This window comes from Chinchilla lanigera, unplaced genomic scaffold, assembly GCF_000276665.1.
Source record: "Chinchilla lanigera isolate Chin_1 unplaced genomic scaffold, ChiLan1.0 scaffold00008, whole genome shotgun sequence".
In the NCBI taxonomy this organism is placed as follows: domain Eukaryota; kingdom Metazoa; phylum Chordata; class Mammalia; order Rodentia; family Chinchillidae; genus Chinchilla; species Chinchilla lanigera.
The window spans coordinates 15,089,446-15,117,064 of record NW_004955409.1 but is presented as its reverse complement, the minus strand read 5'-3'; the positions used below and the strand labels follow the sequence as shown (position 1 = coordinate 15,117,064).

Genomic DNA, 27,619 nt, shown 5'->3' with positions numbered 1-27,619 from the left:
TAAAACTAGACCCATGTCTTTCACCATGCACCAAAATAAAGTCAAAATGGCTTAAAGATCTAAATATTAAAACAAACATTAAATCTACTTGAAGAAAGTAGGTAAAAATCTTGAAGGCATAGGTGTAGGCAGAGAGTTCATGAACAAAACCTAAACTGTATGGAAAATTCTTCAAAGAATCAACAACTGTGATCTCATGTCACTGAAATGTTTTTGCATATCTAAAGAAATCACTTGCAGAGTAAAAGGACAACCCACAAATTGGGAAAAAATTTTAGCCAACTGTCCCTCAGACAAAGGACTTCCATCTAGAACATGTGCAGAATTGAAAAAACTCAGGCCCAAAAATTCAAAGACCCAATTCAGAAATGGGCATCTGAGATGAATTTATACTTCTTAGATGAAGAAATACAAGTGGCAAATAAACATATGAAAAAATGTTCAACATCATTACTCATTCAAGAAATGCAAATTAAAACTTTCATGAGATTTTTCAAAAATGTTCTGTTTAACCCCCACATAAATATTTGTTAAATTAGAGAACAATAGTGTATGGGATTATATATGTTTAGTTTCAGAAATAGTTCTTTACACACATTTTAGCAAGTAATTCAGAATTGCACTGAGTTACTTCAAAATTAGTCAGGTGAAAGTATATATTATGAAAAATATTTTCTTTGACTTAATGCTTATGAGATGAATCTACATTAACATGTGACTCTAGTTTATTGCTTTCCAACGAGTGTAATATTTAACGTTGGTAATATACCACTATATATATATATATATATATATATATATATATTGCTATTAACGGATATGTTCATTATATCCTCCTTTAAATTGTTAATTTTTCTTTATTATGAACAATGCTTGTCCCAATCATCTTTAGCATATATCCTTGGGAGGGCACAAAGCAGACAAAACATTAAAAGGAATTTTAAAACAAGCAATATAATAAAATATCATTAATAGCATATATACACTGTAAAATTACAGATGAATGCATTGGAAGGAAAACAACCAAAGTCAAGATATCACTCATCCCCAGGAAAGTATGGTAACATACACGATTTCAACTACATGGACCATATTTTATTATTAAAGTGGAATGTGAATTGGTGTGGGTATGTGTTGATCCTTCTACTCTACATTTTCTGTGTTCCTATGAGTTTCAAGAAATTACAAGATCATCTCCTTATGTGAAAATAAGAAATCAGAAACAATCTGAAAATAAAAAGTATTCCTATATTTTATAATGACTCAGGAATAATGACTCAGGAATCAAGAATCCAGAATCTGTAGAGGTTCTTTCTTTAATTTTTCTTTCTGGATAAAGCCACTAGTTGTATTACACCATGCATTATAAGTAGCTTCTATAATGACTTCCAATGAATTGCTTGTTCAGGTATTCCGGTCCTTTTGTATGGGATGGACCTACTGACACTTCTAACAGAATACATCAAGAGAGGTAGGATTTCACTTTAAAGGTTGCATTGCAATGCCCTGATTTTCTTCTTCAGGACTCACTTGTGCTCTCTAGCTTTCTCTAAGGGAAGCTCGTTACGATATAGTGAGCTGCCACATGAGAAAGATCTTCTGTCCCTGGAGAACAGCCAGGGAGACGTGAAGCCTGCCAACAATTCTGTGAGTGAGCCTGGAAATGAATCTTCCTGCTGTCAGACTTTGAAACGACTACAGCCCCAGCTGACAACACGATGACAGCTTCAGTGAAGTCCTAGTAGGAGGACCTAGTTAAAGCCATGACAGGATTCCCGACACACACACCCCAAGACATAACAGATGTTTGTTATTTTAAGCCAAATACACAACTCCTATGGAAAGAGTATAAACTGGACTAAGAAACATAAAAACATTTCTAGGAGTAAAATTAAAAAGAACAAAAGTGAACTACTTCTACACATTTCTAAAAGATGGTTACAAAAGATACATTTCCAACATGACAGGGCAAGATCAACAAATCCTCAGATACTCTCTCCAAATAAAAACCCACACATAATTCTTGATAGTGACCTTGGTCATGTAGCAAATGGATATTTATTTACAAAAATTACTGTGCCTCAGGTAAGTGCAGCACACATCTGTAGTGTTTATGCTTATGGATACTCGCTTACCCTAACCAGGCACTTCCCACCTGGTAATCTAAGCAAGTCTTAGAAACAAGAACTTTAGCTGCTGTTGGTGGAGCCTGCTCACTTATTTCAGGTGTTTTCAGTTAAAGACTAGAAGATGGGACCACCCACAGCTCTTTCAGGTCGAGTTGAGTTTACAGCCCTGATCTCTTTTTTTTTCTCTTTTGCATGTCTTCTTCGTCCTCTTCTTCACTTCTTACCCATTCATGTGTGTACACACTCACAAACACAAGCTCAAACATCCTAGTTCACAAACACACACATTTATGCATAAGTGCCAATGCTCCTGTAGCAGTCCCCCAGGGCCCAGGGACAGTTCAGGGCCATCAGATTGTTCCTCTGTGCAGCAATTTCTCCTAGAATGATTTGACAAAGAATAATGAGGGTGTTGCTCTGGAGCAGTGGAATAGATCAGGTTCAACTACCTGTTCTTGAGAAGCATCACCATCACAAGAAAAAGGTGAAAGCTATTATTTTTTTGGCAACCACTGCTGCTGACCCCGAGTTGGCTGTCATTTCTATTCTCCCTAATGTAACAGTGAGATAGAATCCAGCTAGTTTTCTTCACCCTCATTGCCTCTTAAACAAAAATGCTATCATTAATTTTTAGGTTTGATGATTTAAACCATGCTTGCACCATTATACCACAAGTATTTAATTTTAACTCTAGAATTGTTTCCTAAATCATATAAATAGCCATTGGGTTTCTGCTTATATTTAACCTCCCTCCATGAGTCAGAACTCAGATACATGACATGTCTGAAGAGCAGAGGCTCAAGGAGTAGTCCATTGTTCTGTCAGGTAGGAGATGGATTGGTTATGTCTGGAATCGTTCATGGTGGTGCCTCTCACAAACATAGTGATAATTAACGCCAAGGAGGCACCTCCGCATAGTAATAAAAAGACATAATGAGGTTGTGTTCCAACACCCTAGTAAAATGTCATTCTTTCAATTACCTCTCCAGAGTTGTACTTATCTGCCAAGCCCCATCATCGCTCTCATTTATCTGTGGCTTTAGCTGTAGGATAGTGACACCATGTTATAGAAGCCATCAGGTTTTGGGCTTTTGTATTTACCAAAAAAGGAAAACAGGCCAACATAAATGCATGTCAGTCGGACCTGTCACTGTACTCAAAATGATGCCACAGTTAATCCTGTGTGACAGTTTCCGACGCATCATCTTCTGTGTTTCCCTGTAGTGACTGAAATGGCCACTTTGCTCATGTAGGAGTTGGAGCCTAATGACCCTTTGTGCAACACTGCAGTGGAAAACGAGCGAGACTGTGTAGCTGGTTTCACTGACATCAATACACACAGCCTCCCAAGGCAGAAAACCAGGTCAAAATTAATTATGTGGGTGAAAGGGCCTGTCCGTCCTGTGGGCTGAAATAGCAGGCAGTCAGGACATGTTCTCTCTTATTAACACGTCTGCTCTCCAGGCATGTGTCCTTTGGAATTTTTCTCCTGATCTCTAGTGGCAATATATAAATATCAGCAAATTCAGTAAGTAGCTTCACAGATTAACTTGACTATAAGGTTAAAGTTCTCAGAGTGACACAATCCTTAAAATACCTTTGACTGTATTTTAAAAAGCACATCTCTGTGAGCTTACTATCTCCATGATATCACATTTGGTCTAATAATGTTCAGAAATCATGCCTTCATAAAAAGTTTTTAATATTTTTCTTTCATTTTCCCCTTTAATAAAATGAATTGTATCCACAGAAATCTTCCCAGTGAGGGGAATATGTGGTTGAGTATGGAAATATCTAAATCAACTTTATTTCCACATCCACAGTTGAATACAGCTATGGCTGGCCGTGGTAATACAGTAGAAAGTCCAGTGCAGGAGACTTGTATGTGCACCAAGTATGCAATCTTTTATACTACCTCATTTGGAACAATACAATTAGGGGTCAGTTAGTACAGCTTTTTCTTTCATATAAAATGTTTCTTGGGACTCCGTCATTCACTTAACTGTTCCAAAATGCACCTGGTCAAGGCTTGCCCTAAAGACTGTTATCTTTGACTTAGGGAAGGTGGGTAGTTTTCAATTTAATGTTTAAAAAATATTTTAGAAGTTTAAAAACAGGTGTATCATCTGAATTTAGCTACCATCATATACCCCTCACCCTCATATCTGTCTGTCGGTTTTCTCCTTTAGCACTAAAATTTCTTCTGTATTCTTATAGATCCAAGAAAAAGTTACCATCTATTTCAATGTAGCAAAAGTTTGCTTTCCTTATAAAACGTTAACTCTGAGTCCAAATATATATTTATGTATGTATTTCTCTATAGAAACAGTATTGATATAGATACAGATATATTGCTGGAAACATTATCACTAAGTCTTATAGAACCAACGAATAGAAAAGGACATCTAGAATAATCCTGAGGTTTTTCAGTGCTTCAGCTGTCACATCTATAGTTTAACATTTTTATTTAAATAAGATATGTATTAACTAGTTTTTCACCCTGCACTCTTAACTAGAAAATGACCCTCCAAAAACAAGGTTACAAAAGGAAGAATAATATAAATACTTCCTGAATAATACCTACTAATAACAGGTTGATATTTGTTGGCCTGTTTTTAATCTACTAGATAAACTTCACAATTAAGGGACACCTCATAGTTCAGCAGTAAACCTCAAGATGCACTGCAGTCAGAGATATGTAGTAATGTCCATTTTAGCTTCCTTTTCCAGAGTCAGAACTGAGGAAATTAAACCCCCTGTGATGGACACAGGGAGTGAACACAAGGCAGAAAAACAGATGCTCATCAAGGTGGAGGATAATGACAGCTCATGGAAATGAGAAAAGCCAGCCCAGATAATGAGGAACCCACTGTTTGTACCTGACTGAGTACACTGGGGAAGGTAAGCACCTCAGCCATGCAATTAAGGAGGCCTCTGCTCTTAAAATCTGAACTATGCATAAATGGAAAATTTCTGCAAATAATGATTATAATAAGAGCAAAGCAATGACAATCCCAGTGCAGATAAGTGTGAGACAGACCAAGAGAAGCTGTGACAGATAGAAGAGAAAGATTTGTGTTTCAAATTCTTTGGCAAGAGGTATAGAAATGAATATGGAGAGATCACCAGATGTACTGCTTAGAGTTCACTGTAAAATTCTATGTTGAATTTAGCTATAACAACACATAGTATAGAAGTATTATTTCATAGAATATTTTCAGTCATTTGTAGCTGTTAAATGTCTCAGCTGAACAGTTCAACCTGTTGCAAGATAGCATTGCACTGTTTAAAATTTTCAAGCACAGAATTTTTAAATCCTTTATTGAAATTCTAATCAGATTTCAAGGCTCACCTCAAGTATTATCTTGGTTTTTTTTTTGAAACCTTTCCCAGTCCTCTCTGGCAGAGTAAGTTTCCAGTAATCTCAAGTAACAGTATTTTTCCATAGTGGTAGCAGAAAGCATTGTAGTAACAACAAGAGGAACAGCAGAAAAAACATATGGACACTTCATGTAACTTATTATTATATTAATTCATTTAGTTCTTGTAACCACACTGTGCAGTAGGGACCATACCATTAACAACTATTTTAATATCTGGAATGTCAAGTATTGTCTCGTAGCTAGTTCAAGTCAAATTAATAATTAGACTCATCGGTCACAGAGCCAGGGATGTTAAACCATGTCACTATATAAACCTCACTATTTAAACTTTATTTCAGTTTCCCATGAGCTCTTTGAGGGTGTAGAATACGTTCTTCTGTTTATCTTCAACCTCCCAATGTAAAGCTTAAAATAATAAGTGGTGGGCATCCTGATATTTCTTTGACAGGGGAATGTGTTAAATGAGACAAGGAATGTAAAGGGCTCCATACACTGGCTCTCTCACATGGAAGCAGGCAGAAATCTACTAGTTAGAATGTGAGGAACCCACAAGTGATAGAAAACTATGATGTGTCTGGATTCACAGAAAAGCTAGAGCTCAGAGCATGACAAATATGTAGTTGTTTTGCTGCCTGTGGTATAATAGCACATTCACCTACCCTCTAAAAATGGTATTTGTCATTAGTTATATATTATGAAATTATTTTAAATGTCCTAGAGTAATAGAAGACAGGAATAAGAAAACAGTTGTTTAAACAGGCTCTTAACTTAATTTTGGTGTCTGTCAAAAAGTGATCAGTATGATTTGACTCACCTAAATGCAGGAGTTGGCTGTTTATCCACTAGTACACATGGCAGAAGATATTTCTTGGAATCTGTGCAGGACAATTACTAACACTCCCTTGCACAGAATACTGTGTCTCAAAGGAGCGAACCAAAATTTTCAAGATATTTTGCAAATTTCTGCTTCCATTAGACTATATTTTATCCCAGATTGCAAAGGCATATTCTGGTAATAGAGCTGACATTTAAAGGAAAGAATTTCTAGACACAGCACTAACACTTTCAATTATTTTGAGAAACAAATGCGACTGAAAAAAACAGCAAAAGATATTGAAGTTTCAGTCTCAAGTTCATCAAGAAGAATGCAAGGCATTAATTTTTCATTTAGCTTTGTCTGAATTACCAATAGTAAAGGATTTCTAAACTGTAATTTCAAAGTAAATTGGTTTATATATGTATATTCAATAGGTAACATTCAGTCCTCAGTACATTTCTGATGAGGAAATTCAGCTAATTCACCCAGTTTGATTTACCGTTTTTCCTTTTTGTATCATCCAGGCTTGAAAGTCCTTGGCATTTTAAAAAATACTAATCTTGGGATCATTTCTTTGCAGAAAAGGAAGTACTGAGGAGTTCTCATTCAGCTAGGTTAACTGGCCTGTTGGTTCTCTTTAGAAAGCACAGTTTCAAAATAGGCAGAGTTGGGTCTGATGGAATAAGGAAAGTAGCTCATAGTAATTCAGAAACTCAATAAAACTATACTATCAAACCTATACTGCCAAACTGTAAATTCGATAAAGGGATGACACACAGATAAGAAATGTTTTAAGTTATCCTAGTATTACTACAATTAGGTAATTAAGTGAATCTCTCTCTCTCTCTCCCTCTCTCTCTGTCTGTCTCATTCTCTCTCCTTCCCTCTCTCTCTCATTCTCCCTTCTTCCTTTTCTTTCTCCTTCCTTCTCCCTCCACAGTCCAACTTTCTAAGGATGTTGCTGTTGTTCTAAAAGTTTAAACAATACAAAATTCTGAGTTTAAAGAGATTTCATAAAAGACCCGAACCATTCAGCTGTTAAAGGCAGAAGGAAAGCAAAATGCATTGTTCATGTTTTCCTTTACAATCGATACTACTTTCCTACTTATTTTAACTATTCTGGAATGATCGTGAAATGACTGAAGAAGAAATGATAAAAATACAGAGAATGATTAACTTTTAAAAATGTATTAAAAGACACGTTGCTGTCAATCTTCCTCAAAAATTTTCCCCTTGCTTCATACACATTTATCATACACATTTATTGTTCTTGTCGCTTTCTGAAGCAACTCTGAACATTCTCTTTCATGAGTTTCTTTATAAGATATGATCAAATACTGTAAATGCTTTTTCTGAGTGTCATGCCACATGAAATCAGGTTTGTAAAAGCACTATAGTATGTCCTCATCCACTTTATTCACCAGATCTGGCATAGTGGGACCTCTAGTTCTTCTCCAAAGTTAAAATGACCATGAAATGTATATATTTTGAATTAATTCAAGTTACCGTTACACCTAGGACAGTGCAACTAAAGACAATCACAAAGAAGACTTCCAGAACTGCTTCAGAAAATGCCAAGAATGGTGGGATGATTAGAGTGTCTACAGGTAGGGGGAATGTTTTGAGAAGTATTAATAGCAATTTTTCACTGCAATGTTTTTTTCAGTTAAAGATAACTTTGAGCATACATTATATTTGACATATATGACAGATTCTAACTTTTTCTTTCCTCAGCATTAAACTATAGTTACTAGGGTAAACTATGGTTACTAGGGTAACAGTATATATTCTATTTAAACCAGTGAGGTAAAAATCTCCATTAAACTTCAATTGTATCCTTCTCGTGTGCACGTTACTTAGACTTCAAGTGTCAATGATTATTTTTCTTTCTTTGAGCTTCCAACGTTGTTGGCAATAATTTTGACATTTATTGACCTACCATGAAAAGCATCCTGCCGGTGACAGTGGTGCATACCTGCAACCCCAGCACTCAGGAAGCTGAGACAAGAGGAGTGTCAAGAGTTTGGGGCAGTCTGGGCTATGCAGTGAGTTCAAGACCAGCCTGAGCTACATAGCAAAATGTTGTCTCAAAGAATCAAAAAAAAAAGGGGGCTGGGGATTTAGCTCAGTGGCACAGTGCCTGCCTGGCAAGCGCGAGGTCATGAGTTTGATTCCCCATACCGGAAAAAAACCAAAACACCAAAAACTGAAATTAAAAACAAAAAAAAAATTGAAAACAAAAACAAAACCACCCTCTTGTACCAAAAATTGTTAAAATGATAATATTGCGATTCAACTATGAATTAGAAAAATAGTAAGTCTCCAAGAAACACTTTTAAATCCTCAAATTAATTAAAAATTGTAATCTCCTGAAAATATTTCATGTTAAAATTGGATGAAATTAAAGTTCATCATCTACAGAATCTTTCTGTTGGATGTATTTAATAACCTGATTTCATTGGGCCCCCTAAAAATGATAAAGAATTTATATGGACTTACATTTACAGAGTTTAGCTATTTTCATATTAGGATTTCTTTTGGTATTCAGATCAGTAAGTAAACTGATTATTTGGAAAAGTTAAAATCATGTAAGGAGTGCTAAGTTCTAATAGTGTATTGACATTTGTTATGTGTCTAGCACAACAATCTGAAATGCTATTTTATCAAGGATGTAAAGTGCGCTTTGGACTGTCCCTGATAGTCTGAAGTCAGGAAGGCAGGTGTAGAACTCATAAGCAGATTACATATTTGCTTCAATCTGCAGCTTATCTCTTAGGTGCCTGAGACCTGCAAACAATTACGGAGAAACATTGGAAGCCATGCCCAGTAAAGGAAAATAACAAAAGCTGCATTTGGGAGCTGGGAGTGTGGGTAAGTGGGAGAGTGAGCATTCAGCGTGTGGAAGGAAGCTGGGAATTCTTTTCCCAGTTCCCACCCTGGCCAAAAATGACAGGAAGAAAGAAAGAAAGAAAGAAAGAAAGAAAGAAAGAAAGAAAGAAAGAAAGAAAGAAAGAAAGAAAGAAAGAAAGAAAGAAAGAGAGAGAAAGAAGAGTTGCATTTAAAATAAAAATCATCCAATAGCAAATAGCAGCAAGTTATCTAGTTCAATGATTAATTATTAATATCATGAGCCTACTCTTCATGACATTTTCTTATGTATCCTATTTTGAGATTCAGTATATGTGTATATATGTATATATATATTTATACACATATCACTGAATATTATTAGTCTTATAAGGAATAGTTCTGAAAATAAGGAGTCCCTTATATAATGACTTTGTAAACATTTAATTTATAAGAAAATTACATTCATAAAAATATCTTCTAGTTTTAGTCTTTTTTAGAGAAAACTGAGATTATCTTAGAATAAACTAAACAACTTTCCCTTGAGTTCCAAAGCTTTTGAAAATACATTGAGTAAAACAGTAGTTACTAATTAAATATATTGCAACAGATAAATAAGGAGTGGTAATATTGATATATAATAGCAGTGAAAGCAGAAAAAAGCAATAAAAGTATAGTTTTTAAAATCTATTCAACTTAAAGAGATTACCCCAACTATCTTCATATATAGTGTGGCACTAACTGAAAATTAACTATACCTAACAAGTCAGTCATATCTATTTTTATTTTCTTACTTAATACTCTTAACTCGGTTAATTTGTCATAATATGCAATGAGGGCATTTTTATAATACATAACAATAAGCTTTCACTGCTGCTACAGACTCAACATATTTCACAAAAGTTCCTATGCTGCATTCCTATCTGCCAGTGAGACAGTATTTCAAGTGGGACTTTGAAGGCAACCAGGTTATAAAAGGGGAGCTTGTGTGAATTGGTCCAGTGACCTTATAAGAGACACAAGCCCTTGCTATCAGCTCTAAGACACTCCACACTTGCAGACACAGCAAGAGGACAGCACAGCTATCTGCAAATCAGGAAGTGTTCCCTTTCCAGACAACGTGTCTGCCAGTCCCTGACCTGCAACTTCCAGCCTCCAAAACCTGAGAAATTAATATTTGCTGAATAAGCCATCCTGTCTATCTCTGTCTGTTACGTTGACTAGGCTGGACCGTGATCTAGTCTAAGCTAAACGATTTTAAGGTAAGAAATGTTACTATCAGGATCTTGAATTTTGTGGTAAACAGGAGTGTTTTGGAATTTAGTTACTTGTTAATATTTGCACTAATCTCAGGCATGAAAATTGCCATCATGTAGTATAAAAAGGTTTCCAAAGAATCCCTTGAAGGAATGTACTAAGTCAGCGGTTGCGAATGGATGGCACGTGTGCCGCAGCGGGTACTCGGAGCCCTGTCTGTCGCCCAGGAGCAGGTCGCCTCAGCGTCGCGCAGCATCCCCTCGCACCACAATGCGACGGTCGATGACTTTCAGAGAAGCAAAATTTGTAGGCACGAATCATTACATAATTCTGGTCAGCATGTGCAGTAACTGGTAATACATGTCCACAGTGCCTTGAATAAAACTACATAGAATCACACAGCTCCTTCCATACAGCTGTGAAGTCGCAAATAGCCCTGAAAAAGAAATTTTTCCATAGCCCATTTGGAGGCACACTTGGCATGTGTGGCCTTTTCAACAACAAATGTTCCTTGTGTGACGGGAGCCTGGTTGTCAAATTATTTTATTCCACTTTCTGTTTGACATGTCTCAGGATGTGGACATAGTGAGACAGTAATGACTGTCTTCATCTTTAGTGTTCCAGACTTTGCCGAGGATGTTACAAAAACAGTTATGTTCCACATAACCTTTGTCTGTCAGAAAAACTTGAAATCCTGGGGCTGGGGATTTAGCTCAGCGGCACAGTGCCTGCCTGGCAAGTGCAAGGTCGTGAGTTCGATTCCTGGTACCAGAAAAAAACCAAAAAAGAAAAACTTGAAATCCTAAAATGACCTCAAGGCTTCCTAAAAGACACTGTGCACTTGGAACATAAAGAGTCAGATGATCCCAAGCTCAGGGGAGCCAGTGGGAAATCTGGAAAGCAAGCTGAAGTCACTGGCAAATAACTGAGAAAGGTAGGACGGATGCGAAAGAAGATGCACAGAGGAGCAAAGCACAGCACTGCCACCCAGGGTGCAGACGGGCCAAGAACAGCTGGCACGCCTGGGTCAGGAAGGAAGAGCTTGCAGGTGTTGCTTTGGGAGGATGAGGAATTAAATTTAACAGAACAGGAGATAAAGTAATTAGGGGGGACTTTTTTTATTTAGGAAAAATACATTTATGTGTACACAAGACAGTTAGGATAGTTATACAGCTAATTTCTCTTAGTTCATTAAAAAGAAAGATTTGTGCTGATATTGTATGGACAAGATATCGTGCCTGTATCTTCTACTCTGAATAACTATTACAAAGACAATGATATGAAACGTATCAACTATTGTAACTGTCTTACTAACCTGTTTGAAACTCGGTTTTATTGCTATGTTTATCTTTTTTCCCTTTAAAATAAAAAAAAAACATATATATCACCAAAAGGTGCAAAACAAACAGCGAAATTTCAGTCACAGTACTGTGATGAGCGCTGAATTATTTTAAGGGAGATGATCTGACAGTGGCAGGCAGTGGTAGTTCACTCCCGAGCAAACACTTCTCTTTGGGAACAGTTGGTTAGCAAGCTGAAACATTTGGTAAAATTTTGTTTTCGTGAACTCTGCATCAAGTGATGAACAGGAATGCTCCCTTTTTTCCAGAATCATGGGACAAATTAAGTTCCTGAACGGAGGTACCACTTTACAGGGAAATGGAGGCAAGCAAAAGCTTACTGGAGGAAAGGTTTTCTGAGAGGCTTGTTTCCAGGGACAAAAATGTGAAATGTGAACTGTGCAATGACGATGGAGTGGTCTAAGATAGCGGAAAAAGAGAATTTGTGAGGTGGGTGTGATAGCACCTGTCTGTGATGCCAGCAGTAAGAAGGCTCAGGCAGGAGGATCTAGAATTCAAGGCAGCCTGTCTCAAAAATCAAAACAAAACAAAAATAGGGAACTCTTGCCTTCTAACTTCACTTCTTCTGAAAATGGGAAAATATTTCTAAAAGTCTGTAGAGCTTCCCTTCTTCATTAGAATATAACTGCAAGGAGAGGACATCTGAAAATATATGAAATTAAACTCTTTGGTTGTCCCGGCTCACAGCCCCCTGGATGTCACAATCGCATCCCTGCTCAGCGCTGCCTCCTGACACATGAGCGTTGACACCTTGAGTGAAACTCAAGTGACCAGGAATCAAAACTCAGCCATGCCCCTGACTAGGACGTGGATGTTGTCATTTCACCTTCAGTTTAAGAGAGTGAAAGGAAGTTGCATTTGAGACACTTCAGTATTTCATGTTCAATCACAGCAGTGTGTTTCAGGAACTGAGAAGTAGCAAGTAGCCAGGCAGGATCAGATGTTGCCTCCGATGGCCTTGCCAAAAGTAATTTTCTTCAATTGTCAGAGAAATAAAGTAAGACACCAAAAAATTTCTTACTCTAAAAGGAGGATGTAGAAATCATCTTAATTGGAAGGAGCTTATCTTGCATAAATCTAATAGGAGATTTTCTCTTTATGAGGATCTTGTCATCATCTGATATTTTAAAGTATTTGACCTGATGCATAGTATAGTACAGACCATGCCTTTGAATTAAAGGTCCTAAGGTTTGCTTGGGACTGTGATAATTTTAAATTAGATGACATAATGCATTCTGAATACATCAATAGTGATGTAATAGCCTCAAGTGCTACATATTTAGGTAAGCATTAGGTTATGGTTGAAACTTTTATTTCTGTGTGATTCAGAATTTGCTACATTTTAAAAAAAAGAATATCAAAACGGGACAATCCATTCCAGACCCCTTCCATCTCTCCCTCCCTCCCTCCCTCTCTCTCTCTCTCTCTCTCTCTGTCTCTCTCTCTGATAGAAGCTTTCTTTCCCCAACAAATATATTCAGCTCTTAAAAAAAGATATGAAAACAAATCACATTAAGCATCCTCATATGTATTTTTAGATATAACCCATTTTACTAGACCACTTTATTTGAACCAAAGATATCCATCTCCCCCCTTTCTTCTTTTTAAAAATTAGACATGGCTACCGCACAGAGTTGATAGCGGGTGACAGCTGCTGGGGAAGCTCCTCAGGGCTGCAAACACCGGCTGCAGAAGAGAAGCACAGATGCCAGCGTGCTCCTCTGGTTGCGTCAGTAGCAGTGTCTGGTTTTCACTTTGCTATTGGCTGAGGAACTCCGCACATCCTATGGTGCATTCTCCAAAGGGCCCTTAGTCCATTTAATTGGTCAGTTTACCTCTTGAAAATGACTGCCTTCTGAAAATTATTCATAATATTTTCAGAGTACCTTCTCTAAAATTCAATGCACACATTTTCTTTTCTCTGTTAGTAATAACGGCAAAAATATAAACTTTGATGCTTATAAGAACAGTCTTCAACCTTTGTGCAAAACATGGCAACCTTTCAGTTAATCATTTTGCTCAGCAATTGATAGGTTTTTATCCAGGTAATAACCTAGAAATTAAATATACACTGATGTGATAATTATATCCACTTCTTGAATTCTTTAATATGTTATGTAGGAGGGTTTTCTAATTAATGTCACTTTTGGTACTACTTTTATGTTAGTACTTTTAACAGGCAAACTAATTTTTAGACTCAGGAGTCTAATTTTTAACCAAGCTCTTTATGTCTATATTTTTGCAAATCTCCATCTCATTATAAACTTTCTTTAGGGCAAAGGCCATGGGTTTTTTTGTTTTATCTCTCACCAGAGCTTCCAGAAAAGTGTTTTGCATACAGCGAGTCCTCAATTAACATCGACAATTGAGAGAGACTAATTACAAGTGGCCACCCAGTCCAAAAGAGAGGGAATGTTCAGAATCAGGTGGTTAGAATTAGGAGGCTGGAAAGTCAGGGGTGTTCAGAGTCAGGCACACTACCTCGAGGCAGGAGGAACAGGCTCAGAGCAACTACGGGGAAGCTGCTGGTTACCATTCTGACCGCTTCTCTGAGGACGAAGGAAAGATTCCACTAGGTGCTCTGTGAATATGTCTTAGGAGGGTGCCTTTGACCAATAGTGACTGGATAATAAACAGTTTCACAGAGACGAGGCAACACAGGGTTAAAAAGAACTCTCCCCTTATGTCTTCTGAATAAAAAGCAAAAGAAAAGTATAAAAGAGGTTTGCTTCTTCATTAAGCTCTATTATTATGAATTCTAATACTATTTGGGAATTAGATCAATTAGTAGTGTGTCCCACTAGTAAATAACACTGATAAACAAGCATTGTTCATTTGTAGCATACAAACAATTGTACAGTCCCGTCTTGAATTTTATTAATGGGGTAATTAGCACGACAGCCACCCATTTTAATAAGCATTGTAATTATCACATCAAACGTTATTGAGATTTTCTAAACCCAGGGCTGCTGCTTTGGGAGGGTGAGTGGTGAGTGAGAGAAATTATGCATGATGGGATTGACTGAGGCGATAAGTTTTCCTCCAGGTTTATCCTACTTCCAAATCTCCAGCAGTTATTCTAGTTCTTTCCCAAATTTTACTGTCTAGAAGTCATATTGATGAGTCCTGTTTTGAAAAAAAAACTTAAACCTCCTTGTCAGTATCTTTATCTCTGCAGTTATAATTCTAAGAGTTGGAATTGTAATTCCAACATAGATAAATTGGGTTTGTAGAATAAACTGGTAAGATGCTATCTTCATCTCCCACGAATTTCTCAGATAAAATTATAATAAATCTTACAGACAAGGACCCAAAATAAAATCACTGCTTGTTCTGAATATAAGGAAATGCAGGGATCTACCTAAGTAAAATTAAAGTAGGGGATATATTGTAGAAATTAGAATCCTTACAAAAAGTTTAATGGATATCGGAAAAGATTTGTCTGATGTGTGACCGGTGTCTGCATGCATGGAAACTTATTAAGCTAACACCTCTGATCTAATTTCTTTTTGACTTAAAAAATAAGTTTTAATCAAACTCTAACCTTTAAAGTAGTATGACCTCTATTAGCCTACAGGTAACAGAGTCATGGCTGGGAATAACTGAATGAATTAGCTGAACACAGTATAAGAAAATTGTTTAAATGTCCTTGAGAATCTTAAGGTGACACATATATTTGGACATGCGAATTTCAAAATTCAGAACCTATTTTTTTTTTATATAGACAGCTTTTAGGGTCTCGAAGAGTGGTAACTGCTCCTTAGAAGGCTAATTCTCATCAGTAAACCAGGAGTCACAAAAATCACAATTTTTTGACTTTATGATGTCCTATAAATGGCAGGTCATCATTCATACGAGCTAAAAAAAGCTGGCAGAAATAGTTGAACACAATTTAACAGCCCACCTTTCAAATTAATCTCTTCTTCCTCCATAAACCCTCCATCTTAACCACTGTTTCTTCAAATGTTCCTTTATTCTCCTTCCTATGCATGTAATCAAACTTCTCCTTCACTGAAAAATACCTTAGGTCTTCTCTCCAGCTCATTTTAAACCCTACACTGTCAAGAACTGTGAGGGGTCTCACACTGTTCCTCTTTATTGCCTAACATATTAGCTTGCCATAGTCTCATGGACGCTGGTGGAGATATGGAGACACCTGGATTAGAGACAAGTACTTCGTTAGTGAAGTCTCAGATGGAAATAAAAGTTTCACGTTTTCATAGGTTCTCCTTCCCCTTCAGTTTTCATGAGGATAATCTGAGCAGCCCAAGTTGCTGCTGTGAACACAGCCTGTTTGTAACACTGTACAGTTTAAGAACTTTGAGTTTAGAAAACTTCACACCCTACAAAGAGCCTGGTAGAAAACTCTCTTAATCCGCGCCCCTCAGGAAGATATTGTTTTCATTATACTGGTCTGGTTATACACACACTCTCTGCCCTGAAGAAAAGACACGATCTCTACTGTCCTAGGCTGTTTGCAAGATAAATGTCCTTGATAAATGGAGTTCAGAAACTCCTCATTTATGACACAACCTACAATTCCAGTACTATCTGGGGAGCCTGGGAAGGAGGATCTGAAACTTCAGCCCAGGCTGGATAACTTAGGGAAAATCTATCTCAAAATAAAAAGAAAATAAAAATGGGTTGAGGAGGTAGCTCAGTGTGGAAACCCTGAGTTCAATCCCCAGTACCACAAAAAGCAAAGACCAAACAAAAACAGTAACAACAAAACCCTGCTTACTTCAAACTGGGATGTAAACACCGCTTCTCTCATGCTCTGAGACTACAGTAACCTTCAGTTCCTGGGATTTTATTTTCTGTGCCATTGGTACATTTCACTTCGTGTTGCTTTATTTTTATTGCCTTGTTACTTAACATTTGTATCCCCCTTACATGAAATATATAACTAACTTTGTTTCTTTAAGTGGTTCAAGCTCATGAAGGTACAAATTATTTAATACATCATTTTTAAACCTCAGATAAATCAGCAGAAGTATATTGTGAGTAGCTACTCAAATTTACTAAATGAAAATAGGAGTCAAAGTATTTCTAAAATGTTTCATTTTTTTTGTTTTGTTTTTGTTTTTGTTTTTGTTTTTGTTTTTCTCCGGTACTGGGAATTGAACTCATGACCTTGAGCTTGCCAGGCAGGCGCTGTGCCACTGAGCTAAATCCCCAGCCCCAAAATGTTTCATTTTAAACAACATGTCAACAAATGGTAATGGAGTTATACTAAACCATTTTGGAGAATATTTAGTTATGAGAATGTGCAAAATTTCCTATGCAATTGCCTCTTCTTTGCTTATAAAGTATTTTCCATACATTTTTTTACAGTCAAATATCAAGAAAGATCAATTCTTAAAGAAATTGAACAAAATGTGATGCTAAATGTCAAAGAACATCAATTTTCACAAATAAGAAAAATAAAAATATAAATCTAGCCTTAAGATTTAGAATTGACAAAAATCTTCTGATAAAGTTTATAATAGAATTAGTTGTGACATCTAGTAACTTAATAGTAATAACTTCCAAGGTAAAAGTCTTTAAATCTATGTTTATAAATTTTACAAGAACTACTTATGAATCAACTATTTTAAAATATTAAGTAATTATGCCTACAACAACTTCAGGTTATTTCCAATACTCAGAGGTGACCTTTTGCAATGCATCTGTTAGTATTCATATTTGGTTTTCCTGTTGTCATATTCCAAAATGTTGAAATACTATTGATAGATTTGTCTTTAGTAGTGTTTTTAAGCTTTTGTTTTGTGTATTCTTGTTTTTACATTGTCTTACCGATTCTCTCCATGGGAGACACTTTCACTCTTTTGTATTAGTCTTCTTCCACCCTCCCCATCTTCATAGCTTGCTTTTTGTAAGATAAAGTGCTGATATTACCCTGGCTATGCAAGTGTTCTTCACAGCTGAGCCTTGTCTACACTGACTAGACTTCATTTCGTACATCTTCTTTTCGCCTTCGTTAACAGCTGGTGCATTTTGTGTACTCACATGTATGCACCAGTGTCCAGACTATTAAGTGTTCAGTGAGAAATGTAAAATTCTTCTGTGAAAAGACAAATAAATCAGGAGTCACATCTCTTTCCTGAAGACATTCCCTTTTCTTCTAGAAACAATCTGCTCTACTTACCTCTCTTTAAAATTAGTCTATGTCTGTGACACACAGAGTGCATTCATCCTGGGGAACTGTTAAGTATCCACATCGCATCTTGATCTTCTCTACTTCCTCTTCTCTCCCTGCCCTTGTCTCCCTCCATCCCCAGAATCCCTTCCTGTCTCCACAGAGTTTGTCTCCCTATTTCTTATCATCTATTTTTTATTTCATTCTTTAAATTATTTATTCTTTGAGTTTCTCATATAAGAGAAACCATGCAATATTTAACCTTCTGTGCCTGATGCATTTTACGTGGGCCATCTGGCTGGGACACCTGTCATCCTCTTGAACTCCAGGTTTGATGGGGCTGACACCTGGTTGGCAGCACGCTGTCCCCTTTCTCCTTTCTGCTACATGTGTGTTGCTGCCCAAGTCGCCTACTCTGACGAAGAGGACGGTGTTTCCCTAGAGAGGAGGATGGTTCTCTGGTCAAGGGCATAGGAGCAAAGGTGCAGGGAAAACTGTTTTTAAATCTTCATAGATCTAAAACTATCTTCCTTCTTTGATACTTGAGAAGAAAAATCTGACTATCCAGAAAAATCTAGGTTAAAAATTGAATAGATCAGAATGTCAAGTCATGCTCAACAGTTTTCTAGTCTCTGTGTTCCTATTGAGAAAATTTGTGACATTTTGATACCTAATATTTTATATGTGAGCACATTAAAAAAGCTAATCATTCTTTGGAAATGTATATGGTCCTCATTTTGTTTCCTAATGTATTATAATTTGATGTGGACATGCCCTGATGGATTTTATTTATTTCATTGCAGTAGGCACCTATGACTATTTCCTAAATGAAAATATATGTCTGACAATGATGGCAGATTTTCTGAATTGAAAATTTTATGTTTTTAAAATTCTGACGTTCAAGTTCTTATTATTCAAATATTAGATCAGCTAAACTGATCTAATTTTCTTTTCTTCTTTTTGTCATGTAATGTAATTTTGATTGTTAGATTTTGTTTTACTCTAAGATTTCAAGTTCATCTTCTATTCCTTCCAGTGATTTTTATGTTTTAATTTTTAATATTTTAGCTATAAAGAAAGATAATCTCAAGGCTTTCATAGGAAAATGGACACAACTAGAGACCACACTTATAAGTGAAATAAACCAGACCTGCATGTATAAACACCGTATTGTCTCACTAGTGTAAGAACCTGAAAGAGTAAATAAAATCTAGAAGGTATAATAGACATTGTGAAAGGGAAGGAAACTGCTCAAGAGGAAAGAACAGCTGGGATGAGGGAAAAGGGAAAAAATATATATATATATATATATACATACACACACACACACACACACAGGGTAGCTAACGTAGTGTACTACTGACTTTTATTGCTGTGTTGAAAGGAACAGTGAATGTTTAAGTGTATGATCAATCTTGCATATCTATATTTGTGTATCTGAGTACCCAAACTGAAGATATCAATATGTAATACAACGACCATTGTTAATTTCCTATCACCTTGTCTGAGATTCTGTATTGCTTATATATTTTTTATGCTATTTTCTGAATGTATGTGTGTTTGTTAAGATGTTTTCATTCTTTTATCTGTAAAAAAATTTAAAGAATTTTCTTTGATATTCTCTCAAAATTCTTGTTAATATTTTTCCTACTTTGTTACATAAATCCAATTTGTCCCCTTTTCTAAGAATATTAACTATAAATACCAATAATCATATTTAACATTGTATTTTAACTTCCTGGAAATTTTTTGATTCCTGTATTCTTTTTATCCCATTTTGTTTTAATTTCTCTGTTTCTGGCTAGAATAATATTACAGCCATCTGGTTATTAGGTTATAAATTTATATCTAAGAATCACCAACAGAAGAATTTACTGGTAGCTCAGTTTGAAAGTATTAACTGGCTTATTTCACCAACATTCCCAGTTTTAGGGTTCTGTAGCTCTTTTTTGAGGCTTTGTCAGTTTTCCCAGAAAATAATCATCCAATCTCCTGCCTATGTGACATTAAACCTCATCACTCGTATTCTCAGAACCAATTGTGACCAAGGACTGAGATCAGACTACACACTTTTACTTAATGACCCTGATTTAACCATAGCATGTTCTTCTTTTAAATGACTTCAGGTTACTCTGTATTGTTTTTCAGCTGCTCAGAAAATGTGCATTTCTAGACCTCTTGGAAGACGGATGAGGAAATTGCCTGGACTGGGTACAGGGTTCTGTGAATGTGTAGAAGATCTGGTTGCATAACATAACACTGGTTTTTTAGAATTCTGACCATTTCTTTTCCTTTCAGAGTCAATTACATCCTCCATCTAAGAGGCAATCTGGTGGCCCTGTTCATTACTCTTTTCAAGCTTTCTAGAACATGAGTACGCCTAATTCTGTCTGTACACTGACCTGTGTGATTTAAGATTTCTTTGGTATGCAAAGCAGTAACCATTCCTTGATTTGATTCTTCAAAATTGTTTTCCTGTCAGCTGCTCTCCTAGTCTTTCTATCTTTATTGATATGTGACATTTATACCATTGTTCCTGTTGTTTTTTCCATTTACTACTGTTTTAGCCTGTTCTTTTGGGGAGAGGGGGAGGCGATGAGGAATGCATATGCTGAAAACAGTAGGATTCCATAGAACAGAATTTATATCTAATAAACATATCAGTATTAATTGTTAGATGCTATGAAACTATTTCTCATCAGAAGAAGAATTTTGTTAGGTTTTGAATAGAAATATTGGTTCAAATGAAGAGATCAAATTTTAGAAAAAGTTTGAAATCATTATGTGATCTAAAATCTACTAGTCTGAGCTGGGCGTGGTGGTGCACGCCTGTAATTCCAGCACCGGGGAGGCTTAGGCAGGAGGATCGTTGCAAGTTCGAGACCAGCCAGGGTTACAAAGTCTGAACTGCATAGTGATACCCTGTCTCAAAAAAAAAACAAAAATAAAATAAAATAAAATCCATTAGTCTGTAAATCTACTTTCATTATAAGATTATATCTCATAGAACTCTTGAACTGCTTTACAATTCTTAAAAATATAAGATATTATGTCCTATAAATTGAAGAACATTGATATTCTAGTTCCTCAAACTGTATCCTTTATCAAAATAATAGGACATGTGCAATTGGTAGGTCATTTATATAATCCATATATTCTGATTTTTTTCTACTTTATAAAAGTTTTAGAAAGTTAGTTGGAAAAATTACTAATGCAAAGTCATAAACCTATCTAAAGTGATCAAAATGATAATAACCTTTTATTAATATTTCAAAGTATCTATCTTGAAAAATATACCCCATTTTGTACCAGGAACCATTACAGCAAGTTTGTCTTCTAGAACAAAATTTCCTCAGCAAAATAATGAGTAGTTAGTATTACATTTTATTTTAAGTTCCTTTTAGCTCTAAAAATCTTATGATCAGAACATGAGATTTAATGAGAGACACCCATTTTCAGTATTATAAAAACTCTCAAAGAATATGGATGGTATAATACTAACACATATGTTATATATTAATTAGACATTAATACAGGGTAGTTTGTGGAGACAATTTATCACAAAGGAAGCAAGGCCAAATTCTAACATTATTATCATTTTCTTCTTGTTGCTGTTAAATCCAAGTCACAGTCTGCCTCAGCTCGGTGTTGTACACATAATCCTTACTGTGGATTGGTTTGTTTGGTTGTATTTGTTATTCTATACCCATCAATGTCTTCCAAGTTCTACAGAGGTTAATACCAGTTCCCATGTGGAACTAGTTTAGAAAAAGTAATAGAAATCCACAGTGAAGGTGAGGACTCTAAAACCATGAGTTGAAACAGAACAAACTGTCTTCTTACTTTAGCATGTCCTATAATAGTTCAAGCACAAAACCTAATGTAGTTGTTCACTTGTTGATAGTGTATAAGGTGATCATCTATTCAACCAAGCAGCCCAATATCCAAACAAAATCCAAGCAGAGATATACTTCATGTATTATAATACAACGTAGACACCAAATTTACCAGATTTAAACATGTCAGGAATATGTTAGTCATGTTCTTCTTAATAATGCAAGAGAATGTTTTAAATTATAAGTATACTTCAAACTAAAGGCACTAGTTTTCAGTCAAGGCTACATATAGAACACATGGATTCTTCAGAGAGGTTTAGTTGTCCCTACTGTGAAGTATTCATATCAGTCAAAGCATGCTTAAACATTTGTCATCTAAAGAAGTTTATTTACTCAATGAAGCCTTCATGAATAGCCATGATTGTGTAAAAATATGTCTGGATCCCCCTATTAGAAAGATCTTCCCTGGGGTTGAAGGGATCCTCTAGAAAATTAATATTAGAGAAATGTCACATCTTCTCAATACAGTCCAAAATTTAACATATTATTTTCTCAAATAATATAATTTTAGATAGCTTTCTAACAAATGCTAGCCACCAAAACAGTACTGAAAATAATGTTTGAATGTGGTGTCATCACCGTGATATTTCACATAAGTGACATAGAACAAAATGTTTATCAAGATCAGATTGAAAGCCCTTGGGGAAAATGCCACTGGATCTCAAAACAGAAGGGGACAGAGCTCGTGTCTCCAGGCGTGGCTGCAAGGAGGAAGATAAAAACTTTAAGAGACTGAAAGGGCTGGGAAAATAGCGGAAACAGTGTTTTCCTTCCAGTAAGTTGTGTCATACGAACTTAGGTATAAAGCGGTCTGAACAATAACAGAAATGAGGATACAAAAGAGTAAAGTGATGCAGAAAAGTACTCACAAAGCTTTAAGGCAAAAGAGAGATGATTTTTGAAGTCTCTGAAGTGTGATTTCCTCCATTTGTATTTTAATTTTAACTCGGCAATACAATTATTTTTTATTACTATCAAACCTGCTATGGCAGCAATGCAGATCATGATCTCTTAGTCAAAACTTGTGGGAAATGTGTTTCTGATCTCTCAAGACTTTTGACAGACAAAACAGCACATCAACCATCTGTATATAACCTACCCAGCAGGCTGGGTAGATTTGTTCCCTACTCAGGTACATTTTCTGAGCACAACGTAATTACTCAGGCAAAATGGGGTAAAGTAAGAGCATAAGATTTTTTCCATCTTTTTCTTCAAGTTATTTCCAGTTATATTTTACTAACAAACTATGTTATATCAAGTTTTGCTGACAAAATTCACCAAAACAGAAGAAGAATCAACCTATTCATCTTTAGAACCTTTTAGATTCTAAAATTGATTTTAAGGTATCGAAGAGGTATATATTCTAAAATGAAATGACCTAAGCTACAAGAACAACTACAAAAATCAGAGGTTTATACTCTAGAAGGTTATAGTATTGAAATGATTCATTAAACCAAACTTAGTTTGATGTGAAATTATACATGAAGAAAATTACTGGAAATATGTGGAGGACAGGGACTTCACCACGGCTCAGATTTATACAGAAATGGCCACGTGCAGTCAGGTGACAGGGACAAAGGGCACATGGGCTAATGGCACCTAAATTATACCAGGGGGGCAGTTCCTAGGGGCTGGACAATGAAGGAGAGAATGGAATATGAACCTCTGTCCTGTGCAGGAGGGAGCACAGTATCTGAATATAGAATTTGAATTGCAAATGCTGCTGTCTTCCGGTTCCTGCTTGCCTCAATTACTAAAGGATACTCACTGCAGGTTCTGATGAGTAGACTGTGCACACCCTTCCTAACTACTCAACACCTGTCCTGCACAGAAAGAAATAGGGAGGAGAAGAAAAACAGAAACTTTTCCCTTTTTACATAAGTCTGAATTACTGTAAGGAGAGGAAAAATACTCCTTTGAAGGAGACTTAAAATGAAAGGAATGTCAGTTATCTTCAATGAAGTTGCTTAGATTACCAGATGTAAGAATGAAAGATTGAGCAAGCTATTAAAGAGAATAAAAAGAAAAAAAAAATTAGAAATGATACAGAGCTTATTTCTTTCATTCACTTTAAAATAAAAAAAAAATAAAGGAATGTCAAAAAATACGAGTCGAAAATCTGGTGCAGATATCAAAAGGAATAGTACTCAGTGTGAAAGAAGAATGCAACAACATCATTTTCAGGGAAATGGATCGAACTGTTACATTAAGTGACATAACCCGCAGTCAGAGAGACAAATATTGGATATTTTCTGTCCTATGTGGAGTCTTTAATAAAATTAAAATTAGGTTATGTAACAGTAGAGGAGAGACCTACTAGAGAACAGGAAGGGGGAAAGAAGATAAGCAGGGAAACTGGGGTTTTGAAGACCAAAGTCTGCGACATGTACTAACACAATTACATGTACTAAACATGCCCAAATAAACAGGATCCACTATGCTGTTGAATTAATAGGCATTGATTAAAAAAAAAAACCTGATATATAAATCCATGCAAAAGACAAAACTGAAAGGAAGCCCTTGATTTGGTGGCAAAAGAAGCAAGGAAACCAAGAAGAATTTAAGTATAATTAACAAGAATGAAATGTAGGAAATGCAAGCCAGAATACCACTAACAGAAAAGTCAAGCAACACTTTCTAGGTGGCACTACGGGGCCTAGGCTTGGTGCTGGCTACCTTTGTCAGGGCTGCATCAAAGACAGACTCTACACAGAGATCTTTGGTCACTTACTAATTTAGATAAATTTCCTTTCAAATATGATATGCATTTAAAAATACAGGTGTGTAGCTGTAATCAGACATAGGTAGGATGAACAAACACAAGTTCAGAGTCCACGTATATGACCCTTTCCTCACGGAAATTGAAAGGGAAAGCGTATATACATTAAACATTATGCTATCGGCAGCATTAACAGCGATACGTCTTAACCTTAGTACCAATGTGGTTTGTACATGTTCTATAATGTATTATTTCATCGTAAAGTATGAACATTTCTAATGATGATTTCTTTCCTTAGAAATGTATTAAAATAGCTATGATTATCGGATACATTTTTCATTGTCCACTGGAGAGACTTTTATTATTTTTGAGAAAATCATAGTTGGACAGAGAAACACGTACTAGGCTGAATAAGTTTCTCATTCTCCATCAGACAGAATTCTACATTTTAAGAAAATCATAGAAGATGGGGACAGAAGAAACCCATGTTGGGCAGAGCCATGGCTTTGGGACATTTACTTACAGTACACGTCCACTCTGATTGACTTTATTGCTGGAGACCCCAGGCCATTCTCCGCTTTACAGTAATACCGGCCTCCTTGATGGCGCTGAATGTTTGTAATCCGCAGAGTCTCATTGAAGACACTGGAATCTTGGAATCTGTCAGAGGCACTTCCTGCTGTTTTGGTCCACCTGATCTGAGCAAGCATCGACAGAGATGGTTACTTTAGTTTGGTTTCCCCACAGGAAAATCAAATCGCAGTTACTCATTTGAAGTTTGCTTTCCAAGCTACTGCATTGTCTTTCCTGTCAAGTTACTGGGATTGATTCTAAAAATCTATACAGAACTGAAGTATAACAATGAAATGGAAACATCACCATCAAATAGTACGTGTGATTCAGCTTCAATTGCAAAGGATCCATCAATAGTCTGATCAGTGTGGACAGTAACATGAAGTCTAGCAGAAAGCGAGTTAAATATCAGCAGTACATTAGAAACGGGTTCTTTTCTTTTTGTGGAGCATTCGAAGTTGTCTTCCACATTTTTCGAACTTTGCAAGATATTTTGTACTCTAGGTAGACTCTCATTTCTTTTTGGAGGTGTTTCATTATTTTATTTTAAATTTCCTATTTAATTTGGATACTTCAGGCATATTATCACAATGGCTTATTGAGATTCTGTATAATTGTATACACCTGGTTCTTAAAAGATATCTTTTTTCCTTCAATAGCTTTGCTTTAATAAGCCTACAAGTGATTTGTCTATTTTGATAATTAGAATTCACTTTACATCAATAATTATTTTCGCAGAAATGTGTAAACTTTTTCAAGGAGAGCATTTCCATTAAACTGCCAAAAATGTTTGAATATCTAAAACATTTCATTATAAACAATACCATTCTTTTAAACACAGCTGTGTGCCACAGATTTTATTTTTAGTAGCAATAATGACTGGCATTCAACTTAAATTTTGTGTATTTTACTCTATAAAAACCTGAACAAACACTATAGGCTGATACTGTAAAGCGATATAAAATAGCAAGTAAAAACAATTTTGCTTTACTTTTCTTCTTCTCCGAACTGCATATTTTTGGTTTTTATTTTCCAATTGGGAAACAGCTAATAAATTCTTCCAGTCAAACATATATGATGAAACAGAGAAAATGAAACTGAACACTGAAATCCTATAACACTGCCATTATCAATGTCTTCATGAAATGTACATTCGTGCTGTCCTGATATTGAAATCTTTAAAAATTAATTAAAAATCATTAAAATTATAAGTAGGAATATAATTATGTTTGCCCCTAATTGGTAATAAAAGAAAAATGTTCCTTGGAGATTAATAAACAAAAAGCAATATTAAATATTTAATCAAAACTTCCTATATACATATAATATACAAAAGAACAAAAGGCAGAATTCTTTTCTTCAAGAAGTTTATAAATTTATTAATGATATGTCTACAAAAATAAAAGGTATAACTGGGGCCATGTGTGTTTTTTTACCTTAATCTTTGCCAGTTTTGCAGTACTGGGGCTTGAACTCATGGCCTCATTGAGCTATGTCCTCAGCCCATTATTAAAAGAAATTTTTTTTAAGACAGTGTCTCGCTAAGAGTATTGAGATTACAAGTATGCATCACCACGATGGTAATGACCGGATGTTAGTAATATTTCCTTCAGAAAATCTAGGGTTCTATTTCTCCATAAATTTGAAAATCTATAAGTACACAAATAAAGAATATTCAAATAAGGACATTTTTGAACAGAGATATTTTAATTCCCTTTAAGAAAATATGTATCTCAGCTAAAATCTAAGATTATCTATGATTCCAATTAAGGTATGATGTTTTCCTTCAATATCACAATATAATATTAAAGGTGATTTGGAAAAAGAAATGTTCCAGAATATAAAAATAAGTTCAGGATAAAAGAGTTACAGAATAACCTAATTCTTCCAAATATGGACAATATGTTATTAATACAAAATGAGTCAGTAAGAGGGGAGGAGAGTGAGATGGAGAGAGACAGAGACAGACAGACAGACAGACAGAGACACAAGGTTACTATGACACAAGCCAAAGGATATGTTTACATTCTTCAAAATTAGTGAGGACCTCAAATTGTTTATTTATATTCCATTTATTCATAATTATGGTTTTAGAAATTAAACCAACATATTGAACTATGTATTATCTTACTTTATATTATAATAATAAATGTATGACATTTTAACATAAGTAACAATTTAAATCAGAAAAATATTGTTTCTAATACAAAAACAGAAAGAGTGGCATTGTTTTATGGCTCTGTAGAGTTCTCTAAAATTTAGTTTAGGGCAACAGTGCCAGGTGGGTTACCACATCACTTTCTGCAGCCAAGTATTAATATGTTGCTTTGTTTGCAACACATGAAGAAAATCTGGTTCCACATTGATATTTTGTTGGAAAAGGAGAATATTTCGATAGCTTTTTACTATAATTGTACATACACTACTTTAAAACAGATTAAAACTCTACAAGTTTATTTCTAAAACATTCTTTTGAAAAGTATGATCTAAAATGTCAA

At 35.6% G+C, this 27,619-nt stretch overlaps 1 protein-coding gene across 3 annotated transcripts in view; it reads right to left on the bottom strand.

Annotated features, from left to right (window-relative positions):
* Positions 1 to 27,619, bottom strand: part of Mdga2 (MAM domain containing glycosylphosphatidylinositol anchor 2) — a 765,137-nt gene that overhangs the window by 332,324 nt on the left and 405,194 nt on the right. For 2 of the 3 annotated variants that reach the window (XM_005376849.2, XM_013510341.1), the window contains one exon: positions 25,072 to 25,246. In XM_005376849.2, coding sequence (XP_005376906.1) covers positions 25,072 to 25,246 — 175 coding nt within the window. The remainder of the gene's footprint in view (positions 1 to 25,071; positions 25,247 to 27,619) is intronic. The other variant, XM_013510342.1, reaches the window with a different exon arrangement.